The sequence below is a fragment of the Brassica napus genome, chromosome A2 (assembly GCF_020379485.1).
Source record: "Brassica napus cultivar Da-Ae chromosome A2, Da-Ae, whole genome shotgun sequence".
Lineage (NCBI taxonomy): Eukaryota > Viridiplantae > Streptophyta > Magnoliopsida > Brassicales > Brassicaceae > Brassica > Brassica napus.
Window position 1 is genome coordinate 29,333,046 of NC_063435.1, and position 17,283 is coordinate 29,350,328.

At 28.6% G+C, this 17,283-nt stretch overlaps 1 protein-coding gene across 1 annotated transcript; it reads left to right on the forward strand.

Annotated features, from left to right (window-relative positions):
* Window positions 1-5,697: 5,697 nt before the first annotated feature.
* Window positions 5,698-7,806, forward strand: LOC125588939 (transcription factor RAX3-like). Its single transcript, XM_048760925.1, has 3 exons — window positions 5,698-6,552; window positions 6,673-6,802; window positions 6,902-7,806. The coding sequence occupies exons 1-3, from the start codon at window positions 6,417-6,419 to the stop codon at window positions 7,749-7,751; spliced, it is 1,116 nt and encodes a 371-aa protein (XP_048616882.1). The 5' UTR covers window positions 5,698-6,416; the 3' UTR covers window positions 7,752-7,806.
* The last annotated feature ends 9,477 nt before the right edge of the window (window positions 7,807-17,283 follow it).

Sequence of the window (17,283 nt, forward strand, 5' to 3'; positions counted from 1 at the left end):
ATCAAAAAGTTCAAGTATGAGACGACACAACACCCTATGCATGATAACATATAACATATGGCTATTGTACTAAATTTTGATTTAGTTTACTGGTTAAGTTTGTAAGTACTGATGATGAAGGATCCTACATTTCTTTTAGCAATTAGCAGGCAATATGCTTCAGTTTTGAAATGTACAACTTCTTGTTTTGTTAATTGTATATTGCCAGTTTGATCGTATATATTGATGTTTTGTTTATTGTGTGTTAAGGATTTGTTTGAAGGTCTAAAGCTTACAGAAAACAAGATGGTAATATCTTCTCTTCCATCTAGTTTTGTTAGGCTACATACAATGAGGGTGTTTTTTTTTGTAACACAATATTTTCATTAAAACAGGTTAAAACCCGATGTTTGAAACAAATGATACAACAGCGAACAAAGCTTACTTAGCAGGAGCATCAACATCTTTGTTTCTGTTGCGATGAATCCAAACAGAGATAAAATCAAAAGTTGACATAAGGTACAAAATATCTGACAAAATGCCATACACTTCTGAAGGAAGCACATTTGATTTAGGGTTTGTACGATTTGGACTGAGTATGAGGAAACTTGTAGGCGTTGAATAAGTGCAATGAAGGTGTTGGAAAAAAAATGACATGGAGTTTTTGGTATTGAATCTTTTCAACATTTGAAACAAAATTAAATGGGACCCATATTATTGTTGTGTTAACTTTGTATACTTTTACGAGAGTAGAAGAAACCACAAAGTATTTAAAAAAAACAAAAAGAAAGAAAACAAATGATTGGTACAAATGTATCTGTTTTATTGGTTCACGAATTTTCAGATTTTTATTTCATCTTATCTATCTAAGATCAATTATTTTGTACTAAATTATATTCTTAGAAAATAATATTGATACCATAATTCATTAATTTTTGTGTTCTATAAAATAAGATTTTTTTTATGTGGAAATAAAATATTTTTTGTGTTTTTGTAAGTTATAATTATTTGTTTTAATATGTGGAAAATAAAAAATGATGTGGAATGTTAAAATGGTAAAATAGGGTGTTGAATAATCTTAACCATTGTACATAGTCATAAGACTATAGTTTGCGAAAAAAATCTCTTATCAGTATTTCTTTTTTGAGAACTAAATCACTATTTAATTTTGAATTGTGTTTTCCTTTAAACTAAACTAGATCATGACCCGCGCTTTGCAAGCGCAGATTATTTTATGATGAAAATTTTCATTAATAATTAATAAATATTTTGATAATTTGTAAGAATTTTGTTTATTTGAATTTTATTTGCATTTAAATCAATGCTTTTAAATTTGACCCGAATCCGCAGTCAAATCGGTTAATCGGGTGATTCGATAATTCAATTTAAGTTTTAAAAATATTCATATTTATAAAAATCACTATATCCAAGACTAACCAATTGAACCGATGGATGCCCGATATGTTAACATATCCAATTTGATTTAAATTGCTATAGTTTCATAATTTGTCACCTTTTAAATCCAAATTTAAAAGTTTATTGTTTTACAATTTTATTAAATTATGACATTTTTACAAAATTTTGATAGAGAAAATAATAGATATAATTAACAACTATAAATGTCTTGATCATATTACTCCATTTTATATAACTTAATTAATTTTATTATAATTGTTTTGTGTAATTTTTTTTGTTAATCATTTATATTATAATCGCTTTAAATTTTTTGTTAACAATTAGTATTAAGCATTTTTCTTTAGATAACATATATTTTGAACATTTTTTCATAATTATTTTTGTTATTATAGTTATTGTACACTGTATAATCTTTTAACTACTTAAATCACTATTTAATTTTGAATTGTGTTTTCCTTTAAACTAAATTTTAATTTTGAATTGTTTTGTCTATGGAATGTATGAAGAGTGATGTGGCTAAAATCAGAAAGGCCAAGGATTGAAACTAAATAACGTGTGAAATAAGTGAACAAATCCGCATTGATTTGCCGGTTTTTTTGCTTAATGAGTGACAGCTTAATTCTACTTTACAAGTTGTTTACTGATTATACTAATTACTATTGTTTAATACTACCAAAATAAGTATAATCTAAACTCCACTATCTTTGTCCTTGGACCGACACATTTCCCTCCTAATCCTGTTCAAACCTAAAAATTACCAATTCATGAAATCAACTCCTAATCCAATTGTGTTTCATGAGTTTTTTTCTGAAATTTATTGGGAGTAAAAATTATAAATGCTATGTACGGATATACTTGTGGAAGATCTTATCAAACACATTAACCTTCTAGCGACATGAGGAAACGTTGAACTTTATGCAAAAGGATGTCATGATTATCTCATGATTACGATACAACAACATGTTTTATGGAGTATTAAATTATTATTAGATTAGTCATCAGTGTAACAAAAAGAGGGTGTATACTTGTCACGAGAGTCTTATCATAGAAGTAGGATTCACCTTCTTTTGCATAGAATACTTCCAGAAAGTAAATGAATCCTAAAAAGTACCATCAGGGAAAGAGAAGATAAAATCGTGGAAGAAAGAAATATGCCTTGAGATATATATTGTAGTGATCTTCCTCTTCTGTATCTTTACCTGCTGTTTGACAATTATTTTCCTCCTCTTTTCACTATTTTTAAAGCTGTTTAGTAGATCATTCAATTTTAGTCAATCTTGTACGTGTTATCATCAAAAATATTTTCTAGATGGATTTCATTTATTAAGATAATTACTTAAATCAAACTAGAATGCATATGATATAATCATGGATGGATTTCGCAGATCCTTGATTACTAGGTTGAAAAAAAAACATGGATGGATTTCGCAGATTCTTGAATAGGGTCCTTTCATAGCTTGAAAACGAAAATAACATAGACATGACTTTAGAATATCAAATCCAATATATTTTTTTCGCTAAAAATCGCTCATTCAGCAGTACGTCTTAACTCCTAACTTAAAGCAAACCACATTATTAATATATGTTTTAAACATAATTACTGATATATGTTTAACACAAAAGTTTTGGTTATTATTGAAATTTTAAGACACTAAAAAGAACCGTAGGCTTCATTGAGCAAAAAAAAAAGGGGGGGGGGGGATTGAATTAGCGTAAATGTCATATATAAGTATGGAAAATTCGCAATAACATTATAAAAATCTCAAATAGTGTATTTTTTTCTAAGTTTAACATTATAGATGCCATGATCCACAAAGTTTATTACTATTCTTATGGGAAATTTGGAAAAGAAGGGACGGCCTACGCTGCAAGACCAATTCCTGTTTCCTACTAGTGTTGTTGAAATCTGAATACAATTTTTATTTTATTTTTATCACCCTTAGCTTCAAAATTCAGACTTTATTTAACCTTTCCATAAATAAAGATATTTTACCCATGATGGTTCATATTTTATTCCACAAAAGCATATAAACACAGTGAATAATACCTCAATAATTTGAAGACTTTATATTTCCAAGTGCTTTGACTTTTAACCCTTTAGTAACCATCACAAGTCAAGTCAAATTTTTTTGTTTCCTCTAGAAGCTTTGGCTCATTTAAACTTGAAAAATGAACCCATTCAAAGTTACATTTCAAATCTTATTTGTTTGTTTATGAGTATTCAATAGTATTTCACTTGTTTTGCAATATACTAAATTATTATAAACAATACATCCAAATTGACCGATATTTATTTTAATAAAAGATTAGGAGAAAAAAAAACAATATTAACCATATACGTTTGTATAAGAACGTCCAAAATTGTGACGATACTTAATAAGAGACTGTGGGTTTTCTTGTTCCTTAATCTCAGCTGCCGTGGAAAATGTGTTAATTAGTAAATTACTATTAAGTTATGCTATGTTCTTAACATACCTATCAAATCTTTGATTAAAATTTAATTATGGGTCCATGAGACAGTCGTCATTATTAGGTTCAGTAGCTATACTGCATGATTACTAATTAAGTAGCTATATTTTTAAAGAATTAAACAAATCTATCAATATATCACCACTTCATTATATTACCGTTTAGCTATATTTCTATAAGAATTAAACAAATAGATCAAACAAATGTATATATACATATATTTTTTTTTGTAACAAAAAAGGGTTAAATCCGGATCTATTAAAGACACAGACCTAATCCCCGAGTGGAGGTACAACTCACGGATAGACCCTCTTCTGGGCATTCAAATGAGCCGAAAGCAATAGCTCATATCCTTGTAGCCAGCAGAATTCGAACCAAAGTTCGCCGTATTAAGTTTCTTCCCTCAAGCGTCACTAGACTACCACCACTGGTTTTATATACATATATTTTGTGTTAAAAAAATGTTCATCTTATAATGCCTTTAAAATTCGTTAGATGTAAATTTTCTCCGAGGGTTGGCAAAGTTTTGTTCACCAACCATAACGGAATTCCCTCTCACAAATTCCGATATCTCTATTATACCTTTCATTTCATCTCTTTTGGTACATATCAATAACTCATATCCTTTTCAAAAGGGTAATATTATATTAACAAGTGATTCATCGATCATGCACCAAATCCTATATATGTTTGGTGATGATTTTTGACAGTTAATTTCATGGATTTGATTATTTATCTTGAATATTTTGGTATACTATAGATAAGTTGTTTGTATGTATCAAAGAGCGTTTAGTTACAATTAATTAACGAACAGCAAAGGACGTTATACGATGCTACTCTTTTGTTAAATCCACGCTTAATTAGTTTTGATCTAAGAAAACTTTGTATGCCAAAAGTTTTTTTATTGGTAACGACGATGGTCTACATCCTTTAGCGAACTTCAAATATAATAGGCGATACATGAAAATACCAGTGTTCTCATATATTATTTTCTTGAGAAGTATTAATATATATTTTGATGAGTGAGATGTTGTTCAATACGAGTTTCTGTATATTTATATTTTTAGATGGTTCACACATTTCAATCACCAAACATTCGAAGTATTTGTCTCTATCTCGACAACATGTATATACTCCTCTGTACTATATATACTACAACATCAATTACTAAAAATATATTAATAATGTATATAATCGTACGTACTACGTACAAGTCTCATTTTGACACTAATTGATTCAATTTTTGAAAATATTGAATTATTTTGTTACTCTTGATGACCAAGTCTATCACATGCATGTAATAAAAGTACACATAATCGGTCTTTCTTCTTATTCGTAAGCTGCCATGCAAGTGGGCCTTCAAGCTTCCGTGAAGTCTTATGTAATAATTACATACACACGCACACGCGCACACACGCTATATATAAGTATTTATGTATATGCATATTAATTAATCCATATGTAACTCCATTATAATCAAATCGAAGGTATTTGTGATTTTGCATGCCATTTACTATTTATGTTAATCATACTCCTAAACCGCAGATCGAAGACTAAATAATAATTATAAAATCCATTACTCGCTAGGACATGAATCATGAGGAAAAGCTATATATAGCGTGTAATATCTAATGATATGCTTGTTGCTCCACAAAAAAAGTGTGTAATATCATACAATAATCATACATGTTTAAGCGTACATTTTACTAGCAACACAGAATGGCGGATAAAATATAATTACAATAACTTTTGATCAAAATAATAATAATTATTATAATAACTAACTGCAAAAACTCTACAGTGATAACACAACGATTAATTTCCACTCTTTCAAAAAAAAAAACTCAAAAGTGATTATAAATTTAGAACTAGATGCAACTCATACAATAAATTACAAAATATATTTCATAGTTTTCAATCTTGCTCTTCCATCCGGAAACTTATTTAGTAATAAACTGTTCTGAAGTTAGATGAATACAGCCTAAAATCGAGAATATAGAAGGAAGAGACAAAAGAGTCAAAGGGTGGCGGCCGGCTAAGCATTATAATTGACGGGGTGTTTTACATATAATTGGTGGGGTTTATAATTAACAAATTTTCCGTAAGACTAAATATACTTCATTAGTATTGAATCTCTAGATGCTGATGCAGGAGCAAAGACAAATGAGAAAAAACATTAGTCTCCCCCTTCTCTGTCATTCATTTCTAAATTCTACTAATATTTTATCACATAATTTATATCATTAAATTTCCAATTCCATAAAGTAACTTTTATTCATTTTTTAAACCCTAACTTTTGACATCTTCATCACAACTATCTCCTCCAGCTATTATATACTATCTCCTTTAATTTTTTCTTCATTCACATATACTTTTCTCCATTATACACATTTCCAAGTATGTATATATAAAAACCTCACATACACGCACCATCACACAAACATCCTCCTCCTCCTCTTCATCATCAACATAGTTGAGAAAGATAAAAAAAATAAAGAGGGAGAGAGAGAGAGAAAGAAACACATCGAGAGAAAGAATCACGAATCAAGAGGATGGGAAGAGCACCGTGTTGTGACAAGGCTAACGTGAAGAAAGGGCCTTGGTCTCCTGAAGAAGATGCAAAGCTCAAAGATTACATCGAGAGTAGTGGCACAGGAGGCAACTGGATCGCTTTGCCTCAGAAGATTGGTATATAATTATGATTTAAAATAGTTTGAGACGGTTTGAATATTCTATAGCAAATAGAACTTTCGTGTACATATTTTCGCGTTGATATTTTGTATATATTTTATATGTACATGTATATAGGTCTAAGGAGATGTGGGAAGAGTTGCAGACTAAGGTGGCTTAACTATTTGAGACCTAACATCAAACATGGTGGCTTCTCTGAGGAAGAGGACAACATCATTTGTAACCTCTATGTTACTATTGGTAGCAGGTACTATACTCTACTTGCGTCAAGATTATTAATTAAGACACTTGTTTTGAATTAGAGAACCATTATGTTTATATGTTCAATGGGGTTTTTTTTAAAAAGGTGGTCTATAATTGCTGCACAATTGCCTGGAAGAACAGACAACGATATCAAGAACTATTGGAACACGAGGCTGAAGAAGAAGCTTCTTAACAAACAAAGAAAAGAGTTCCAAGAAGCTCGGATGAAGCAAGAGATGGTGATGATGAAACGACAGCAACAAGGACAAGGACAATGCCAAAGTAATGGTAGTACGGATCTTTATCTGAACAACATGTTTAGATCATCACCATGGCCATTACTGCCTCATCTTCCTCCTCCTCATAGTCAAGTACCTCTTGTGATGATGGAACCAACAAGCTGCAATTACTACCAACCGACACCGTCTTGCGCATTAGAACAAAAGCCATTGATCCCACTCAAGAACATGGTCAAGATTGAAGCAGAACCGGAGAGATCAAACCCTGATCATCATTATCCGGAAGACTCAATGACAAACTCTTTTGATCTTTCCTTCTCTCAGCTTTTGTTAGATCCTAATTACTACCTGGAATCAGGAGGAGGAGAAGGAGAGTTTGCTCTCATGAGTAGAAGTACGAACTCTCCATTACCAAACACAAGTAGTGATCACCATCAACATCAAAAAGAGATTACTCAATGGTTTGGGAGTAGTAATTTTCAGACAGAAGCTATCAATGATGTGTTCTTAAACAACAACAACTTAGCGAATTTTGAGACCAACGACGAGAACGCAAAACTATATGCAAACTCATCAGTAGCCGGAGCTGGAGCAGCGTTTGCCGGAGGAACGACGAGTACATCGGCTGATCAAAGCACAATAAGTTGGGAGGACATAACCTCTCTTGTTAACTCCGATGATGCAAGATACTTCAATGGGCCAAATAATGTGTAATTTTTTTCTGCAAAATTTTATTTTTACTTATATATATAAAGAGGTTTTTGTATAAGCTTATGACTTAAGAGAGTGGTAAAAAAATCACATGGATTGAGATTAATATTCTCATATTTGTTTATTTTAGTTTCAACTTAGCTTTATTCACGAAAAACAATATATATGATCTTTTGAGTTTTTCTTTTTGATTAATGCTTTTATAAATTTGAAAGAGATTCTACCTTTTAGCTTCTTCCTTTTTCCCTAATAATTAGGTCTTTAGAAAATCTATAAATATTTTCAAATTACAATACATCTGACACATAAGAAGAAAGAAACAACTATGAATATAAATTTGAAAGCCTAAAAGAGGACTGTCTTTTAAACGCACCAACATCCACCAATATAAAAGTTCTTATTTTTAAAAGATAACACTGTTAATCATCTTATATATACGACATGGTCGTGTATATAATACACATGAATTGTTGGGTGCCTATAGTATTCATAAAGAATCCAAGGATGATTTCCTTCCCTGTTTCCTATGATCAACTCCACTGGAGTATATAATCATGCATGTAGATATGCATGATTATGATAAATTTGTCAATATTTATAACAGTAAAAACATTTATGACAGTCAAATTTGCTAAATCAGGTCATAAATAACAATCCAAATTTTATTGTTTTATAAATTAAATCACCAATGACTTCGAATACTTTATCAATTAAAAAATATAATGTTGTTTAGAAGCATATATAACAATATATTAAATAAAAAAAGTAATGGGTTTATGTTATAAAAAAAAATTATAAATTCATTATATTATGAAAACTATATATATGGACCAGCTTTAAAATATACGAAAATGGCAGACCCAATCTAATTACCTAAAAACATATTTGTCTAAAATAATCATAAAATAAAATTTAAATTTTATATACATATTTCAAATCAAAGTATTAATTTAAATTAATTTATATCAAAAATTGATTCAAAAATATACATATATTCAAAAATTGATTTTACTAAAATGTTTTTATAACCATTATAAAAATGTTTTAAATATATTTAAGAAAAATAAAATACAAAGCAATTTCAAACACCAACGTAAATTATGATTTTTATATTTCATATTAAGTTTTGAAAATATAATATATATGATTATTTATATGATGGTACATATAAAATACTATTAATTATATGATTACTTATATGATGGTAGGTAAAAAACACGATTAATTATATGATAACACATATATAATATTTAATAGTGACATGAAAAAAAATAAATAACAACATATTTTTGCAATATTATATCTTCTATCTTATTAAAGTAGAAGTATCTTTGGGAATGTTTGAAAACAAGAAATTAAAATTTTTTTTGATGTCCATTATATTCTTATAAATTATCTGTTTGTACCAGATTTAAAATATAAAAAAATGACTCAATCTAATTACTTTTTTTGTGCAACTGGTCATCTAATTAACTAAAAACATATTTTGTCTAAATTAATCATTAAACAAAATTCAAAACAAAAATTGATTCAAAAATATATATGTATTCAAAAATTGATTTTTACTAATGTATTTTCTAGTAACAATTATAAAATTGTTTTCAATATATATATAAAAATACAATACAAAGGAACTAATAAATTGAGTAAACCTTATTTCTAATTTTCTTTATGGACCACCGAAACAGAATTAGATATACAATACTAGAAATAACTATAATATTTGAGTTACAATATCAAATAAACAATGAAACAAAAAATTAATATATGAATGTATTAGTATTCCTTTATTCGTATTACAAATGCAATAGTAGTCAAACAATAATATATAACGAGACCATAATTTTTAAAATCCAACAATTACCGATTAGTTATGAATTTATAATGTTTTTGCAAATTAAAAGAAACACCCGCATGATCTAGTATTTAATTAAAAAGGATGCAGCAATATGGACACGTACATGGTCGGATCTATATGGCTTCGTCTGATAAGAGATATTATGACAAACACTCAAATACACATATGCAAATGGGTATGCACAACTATACACATGTTCATTTTTCTCAACAAAATATATGCTAGTTGTCATTTATTATATACTAGATCTCGATTCGCGCTAACGCGCGGGTTTTTGTTTTCGTTTATTCTTACATAAATATTTTGTTTTCAATTCTAAATTAGTATATATTATAATATATATGTGTCTATCAATTTTTAAAACATAATAAATTTACTTTATATTTTTTTCATTGAATAGATTGTTTCAAACTTTCACATGTATTTGTATCTTCTTCAATATATATATTTTCGGATTATTATTTCATTATTAAAATTGTAACTATATATATAAAGATTAGTAAAATATTATTTTTTGTCATATTGAAAGATATTGTAACATTTCACAAATTTAGAAAGTTTTGAAAAAATTAAAATTTTCGCTTCATAGATTTATATTATCGAGTAAATAATTAAACATTTAGTTTTTAAAAAAAAAATTTAAAATAAACTATATAGTTTAAATTTTGTTTTCATTGGTTTAAGGTAGTAAAGATTAATCATTGTTAGCTAATATTATTTTTGTTATTTAAAAAAAATCTTTATAATTTTAAAAGTTAACATCGATAAATATTTAAATATTTAGCATATAGAGGTATAGTATTACAACATTAGATTATATCTATTTAATTTATACTATCTATAAATTCAATAGATCATCTATTGTTTAAATCCAATTACTGATATCCCAATAAATTTTTTTGGTAGACCCAAAATTTAAATGATAAGATTAGATATTAAATGTAATATGACTTTCTAGGAATAAGTCCATTATGTCTATTTTTTTTAAAAATCACACATGAATCAAACTTGTGACTTCTGTTTTAATATATAAGACTAGATCTCGACCCGTGCAACCATGCGAGTTTTTGTTTTCATTTATTTTGTATAAATATTTTGTTTTCAATTCTATATTGGTATACATTGTAATATATATGTGTCTATCAATTTTTAAAACATTATAAGTTTACGGTATATTTTTTTCAATGAATAGATTGTTTCAAACTTTCACATGTATTTGTATCTTCTTATATATATAGATATATCTATATATATATTTGGATTATTATTTCATTGTTAAAATTTTAACTATATATATAAAGATTAGTAAAATATTGTTTTATTGTCATATTCAAAAATATTGTAACATTTCAGAAATTTAGAAAGTTTTTTAAAAATTAAACTTTTCGCTTCATAGATTTTTATTATCAAGTAAATAATTAAATATTTAGTTTTTGTTTAATTTTTAAAATAAAATATATAGTTTAAAATTTGATTTCATTAGTTTAAGGTATTAAAGATTAATCATTAATAGATAATATAATTTTTGTAATTTAAAAAAATTCTTTATAATTTTAAAAGTTAACATCGACAAATATTTAACATATGGAGGTATAGTATTACAACAATAAATTATATCTATTTAATTTATACTATCTATAAAGCCAATGATAAGAGTAGAGATTAAATGTAACATGATTTTTTAGGAACATGTCTAATAAGTCCATTTTTAAAAAAATTACACATGAATCAAAGTTGTGACTTCTATTTTAATATATAAGATATATATATGTGTGTGTTGGAAACAACCATTATTGTGTAAGAATGATTAAAAATATACTGTTAATAAATAACGAATAAATAAATATATGATTCAAAAAAAAAATCTAACAATGTAGAAGAGTTTTTTGTGATAATAAAATGAAGAGGAGTTGTCTTACCAATTCAACGAAAGAGTACGTACAGCTTCGAAACTCTTTCTAGTCAGTTTGGTTTTGAAGATCACAAAATCAAATGATGTCATTCAAAATTCTCTTTCTCTGATCGAGTTTAGCACATATCTTTGCCCATTCAAACCTCCACACGAAATCATGTTCACTTTCACACTTCTTTTGGTAAAAGATTTTTTGCACCCATTTTTATCTCGAGTGAACAATACAATGTTATATCTTTATATCTACCAATTTGAAAACAATATACATATACACATATATTTATATATTAAACAAAATTACTAAAGATGTTATGTACATGCACTAACTACACACAGGGAAAACGGTAATGATATGACGACCTGCTAACCCAACAATATATATCTAACAGTCCACTACGTTTTAAATCTTTAAATCTTTTCCTAGAAAATGACATATTATCTACGGTTTATACTTATTCAACCGTGCCTGATTGATTACTACTATACGTAAATAAATAATAGTTCAGAGGAAAGATTATTGTTTATTTCGTTTTTGTATATACATACACGTAAGGACAACAGAATAAAAGTATGTTCTTTGTTTAAAAAAAAAGGCTGTTTCAAAGAATAATTGAAAAATTAGTCTCTGAAAGACGAGTCATTTTGCATGTTTCCAAACATTCTCTACAAACAGAAACCGACAAAACTTATGGAATTATCCGCTTCTAATTAATACTTAACTTAAATCCAAATTATGATAAAATTATTTAGTTAAATAGTCGTAATCTAGGGGGAAATTGAGGAGATTCTAGAGATAGTGATGCAGATTATGTATGTAAGCATTTGCATTAGTGGATGGCAAGACGTGTCATATCCATGTACGTGTATGCTATACTTAGCCATATAACTTTTTTAGTTGTATTAAATCATTCCTCATCTACCTACAAAACGCCATACCATAGAAAATAATATGGGTATATTTGTGTATATAAATATAATAACAAAGTTAATGAAAAAGAAGTATATGCAATAAATAGACAAAAATAATTTGAAATGATTAATAAATTACCATAGCATATTTTTATCCTTATTGTTTAAAAATAAAGCATTAGTATATGAACAAGGAAGACGGAATAATTATCGTTGAGAGGAATTCAAGGAACAAAACGATATACGAACGAGGGAGAGACTATTGATTCATGAGTATACGACTCACTTATATGATTTATATTAAATCCATTGATTAGTGGTACATTCTGTCAAACCTTTAGACGATAAGTAAAACAAAACCATATGAAACCTTGATTAGCTTCGCGACAATTCGCCCCGCGACGACCTTGTTGTATATTTTTGAAGCTTCTTATATATTTGTTTAACCATTAATATTGGACCATTGTCAAAAAGCAACCAACGTTCTTAATATTTTGATAAATGCATATAATGCAGCTGATGCTGACACTCACTAACACGTTAACATTATTCACCCTGATTTTTTGCCTTTTATAATGTCAATGATCATCATCTTTTCAACTTTGTGTTTCTGTTTTCTGTCCGTTTTAAAAGTTAGGAATTTGGTTTTTTATTAACATAAAATAATGAATGAGATGTTGTATTGTGAAAATGGGAGTAATGTCGCGTCGTTTGATTGTTTTCTACGGGCTCTTAGCTTTTTATCAATTAATCTATATTATATTATTTTTTGTCAACATATTATATTGTTTACATCACATATATAAATTTTGTCTAATTCTTGTTATCTGCTATGGAGAAACATATTAGATAGTCGACAATTTCCGCTACTTTAAATAAAATAATGAAAAAAATTTCCACACAACAATAAAAAATATATTATATATTTCTTCCACTCTCTTATTATATTAGCATATCTTTCTTACCGTTCACCTTTTAACAAACTCTCCTTCGATCAAAACTATTAAAGCCCAATAACCCATGTAACGGAAAACATATAGGCCCAGTATAAGATATGAACAATATGTTTGAATGTTTCTCGTAAGGTCCACAAAGGCAGTGACTTAGCAGAAATACTCAAGTGGTGGCTTTGAATTTGAGAATTAAGCATCATCATGTCATTTTTACTTAGATTGAAAGGCATGAAGAGCCGACTAATTTTATTATCTTTGGAAGAACAATACACAAAAATTCAAATAATAAAAATAGATTTAAAAGAGAGATTAATTTTAACAATGTTCAAAAAGATGGGAAGAGGAGGATGAACGTTGATAAACTCCATGAGCATTAATCAGTAAACTTTATATTATAATTCCTGCCGGTGCATCTAAGCTAAAGAAACGAATCTTTGTGCGATTTAATTCTTGCTTTTTTTTTTTAACGCTGATTTATTACGATCTTACAATTATGATATATGAAAGATTATATAGGCGATTCGACAACCGACAATACTACCTGCCTTATGAAGACCTACGCCTAACTGCATCACCTGAGCCGTCCTATGAAGATCCACGCCTGGCGAGATTTTTACTTGCACCATGTTGAAGATCCCTTGCAAGCCTTTCCTCTGTAGTCTGCATAATTGTTTAATAAACTGCTCTCTCCGGGACTTGAAACCTGGATTTCTTATAATCTGCAATAAATTGTATAGTCTGGGATTCGAACCCCAGACCTGGGTGTAGAAGCCTTTAAACCTTAACCAATAGGCTACGGTGCTTCCACTCTGCGATGAATCTTTCTTAATCGTGTACATATTAAGTGGATGTATTTATACACGAAGCACAACATTAATCAAAGTTCTACTGTTATTAAAATATAATAAAAATAAAATATGCTCTTTAATAAAAAAGTTAAAGTGACTTCCCGATTCATAAGCTTTGCATCAAGTACGAGAAAGGCTAACGTGACCCACATGCCATATCAGAGCTTACAATATATGAAGTTTTAGTTCTTTTTTCACTATGTTTATGTACGCATCAAGTATGTGTGTGTGTGTGTGATGTAAGTAGCAATGCCATACGTAGATGGCCCCTCATGCATATATGGACATCAAACGGGTCCACGCGTATGTTTTTGTAATTTGGAAGCCAAGTGATTTGTCCCATTTTCGAAGTCAAATATGGATAAAACCAAATCGTTACAATTCATTTTGTTATGCATATGAATTTGATCAATATATAAATATGTACAAGCAGGACTGCAGGAGATGTTATATGGTTTTGTGTCACGGCATGTGCAGTTATATGGCCTTACTTGTGAAGCCCACGTGACTCAAAGCTTGGTTCAAACTTGACATGTTAATCCATCTCTTATTTAGTAAATTGCGTACGCTCAACGTTTCTTGTGATTATTTATTGTGGGGGAATTTTATTTTCAAATTATTTTCATGACATTCCATTAAGCTTTTGTTTTTCTAACATAATTTTACTTGAAATTCTATTACGTGTACACAAATCTTAGAACTTATACATTCACCCAATTGAAATAAATCACATTTTAAGATCATAATAATGATATAGCATTAAAAAACATATTATCATATTATCTTTCCATGTTGCTTAATATATTGCGAGTAGTACTACGGCCAAGATAAAGACGAAATTTATTTGGTACAACGACTACACAAATCTCAGTTTGTGTAGTTATGGTCGGTCATATGCAACTAGGACTTTTAAGTACAATACTCAATCAGTATTACTCATCAGGGATTCTGAAATCCAACCAAATTCTCAATCTCATATCTCTCAGAGTACATACATATCTCCATCACATTTTTAATCGAATTGTTAATTAATTCAGAGATTTTTCGGGACTCAACCACCAAATAATGCTCTTCACATGTAAGGATCATTTGCCGTTACGGCCGGTATAGCCGCGTATCATGCTTAAATTAAAAAGAAATCGGTTAGTAAAGTTGTATATATATCTATATATATAAAGAAATGTTCGCCTCTCTCCCGTGAAGCCACGTCATCAATTTGTGCGTTCTGGGAGTGACACGTGTCTCATTTTATATTTAGGGCCAAAATAAATGAATGCAGTTAAGGGTAATTGAACCCAGCACCTCTAGCACTGGTAATTTCTCTTAGAACCACTAGGCTAAAGTCAATATTTATAAATATGTGGCCGCGAAAATACTTATTATCGTGTCAGCTGGAAGCCCAAGCTTTTTCTGCTTGTGGCCAGGGCCGACACTGAACTGACGTCAAGATGAAGATCGTGAAATTAAAAACTTTGCTCCAAACAGTTTTGCAATGTTTCCAACCTTTATAACTCGATACATATAATATATATCAAAATACATTTGTTGTACACGCTTTTATTAGTTTTGCTTTTAAAAGAAGGTATTTACAGTTATAAATGTTTTGTGTCAGTGAAGTAATGGTTGAAAAATCTATATACATATGTCATTTTAAAAGAACACTCAACTTCTATATATAGTCAATACATGTGTCCATGTTATATTTTAGACTAAATATTTTCTCTTTTAAAAATATAGAAAACAATTTTTTTAGTCTACAAGCAAATGTTGTAGAGCAAGTATGCATTATACAAAATAATATATATTTAAAATCCATACACAAAAACATAAAAATTGTTATAGGTCTCTTTCTGACACATGCACACTCCACTATGAATAATAATTAAAAAAAAACAGTATTGTCATCAAACTTTATCACAAATCCACATTTGTACATCTATAATTATGAGTCGGACAATTAGTTAATTTGATACAATACCAAAGCAAGAATAATCGAAAAACAACTATACCACCGCATACTAATAAGTAAGACATAAAAGATAACCAAATTCTTGAATTTTAAAACAAATTTCAACTCGAGCATTTAGTGAATATCAAATTAACTAATATCCCGCCCGTGGGCCGACCCTAGTATATATATATTTCAAAGTCTTCGTAGTACCAACAAAGCTCATGGCATTTTCAATATTCTTATTTTTTAGATATTATAAATTCGATCTCTAATATGCTTAGCATAATAACCTTTGACCGGATTCCTATATAATGATTAGGCAATTATATGAACACTAGCCTACTTTACCCAATGCCTTTTCTCTTCAAATTATTGGGGCCTTTTAATCTCCAAATTATCAAAATTATTGATTTCGATAGCTATGATTGGAACTGTATCGTATGTTTAAATCTCTAATCATTGCAGTCACTGGACCATGGTGTAGTATTTGTTAGCATCGCTTTGAAAGTCGGTCATTGTACAGGTTTTAGACAGTTGTAAAACGATCCAAATATATATTTTAATGGAGTAAAGATCGATTGTTCAGCTCACCAATGTTCTATATACTGAAGCATATGATCTTTAGTGTTGTTTTAAAAATTTTAAATACATTTTACATTTGTATTAATGTATATTAAACCCTCTTTCATGGTACATAAGCATTTTTTTAATTTTTTGTCAATTAATTTAATAAAACATCATAATACTTCCTAAATTAGTAGACTAACCACTATAAAATTGCTATTTTCTAGAAAAACGGAGACAACAAAAGTTTCAAACCACTTTGATCTTCATCATATGTTAATAAATGATGCAATTATGCATTAAAATAGTATTTTCATATTTTTGATTTTTTTTCTCAAAATCTATGTATTAACCTCCCTATGAAAATATTGAATTTTTCAGTAAATGCTCTATATACTAAAACCTATGATCTTTAGTGTTGTTTTAAAATTTCTAAACACATTCTAAATTTTTGAATTAATGTATATTAAACTCTCTTTCATGGTACATGGACATCTTTTTAATTTTTTGTCAATTAATTTAGTAAAACTTCATAATAAT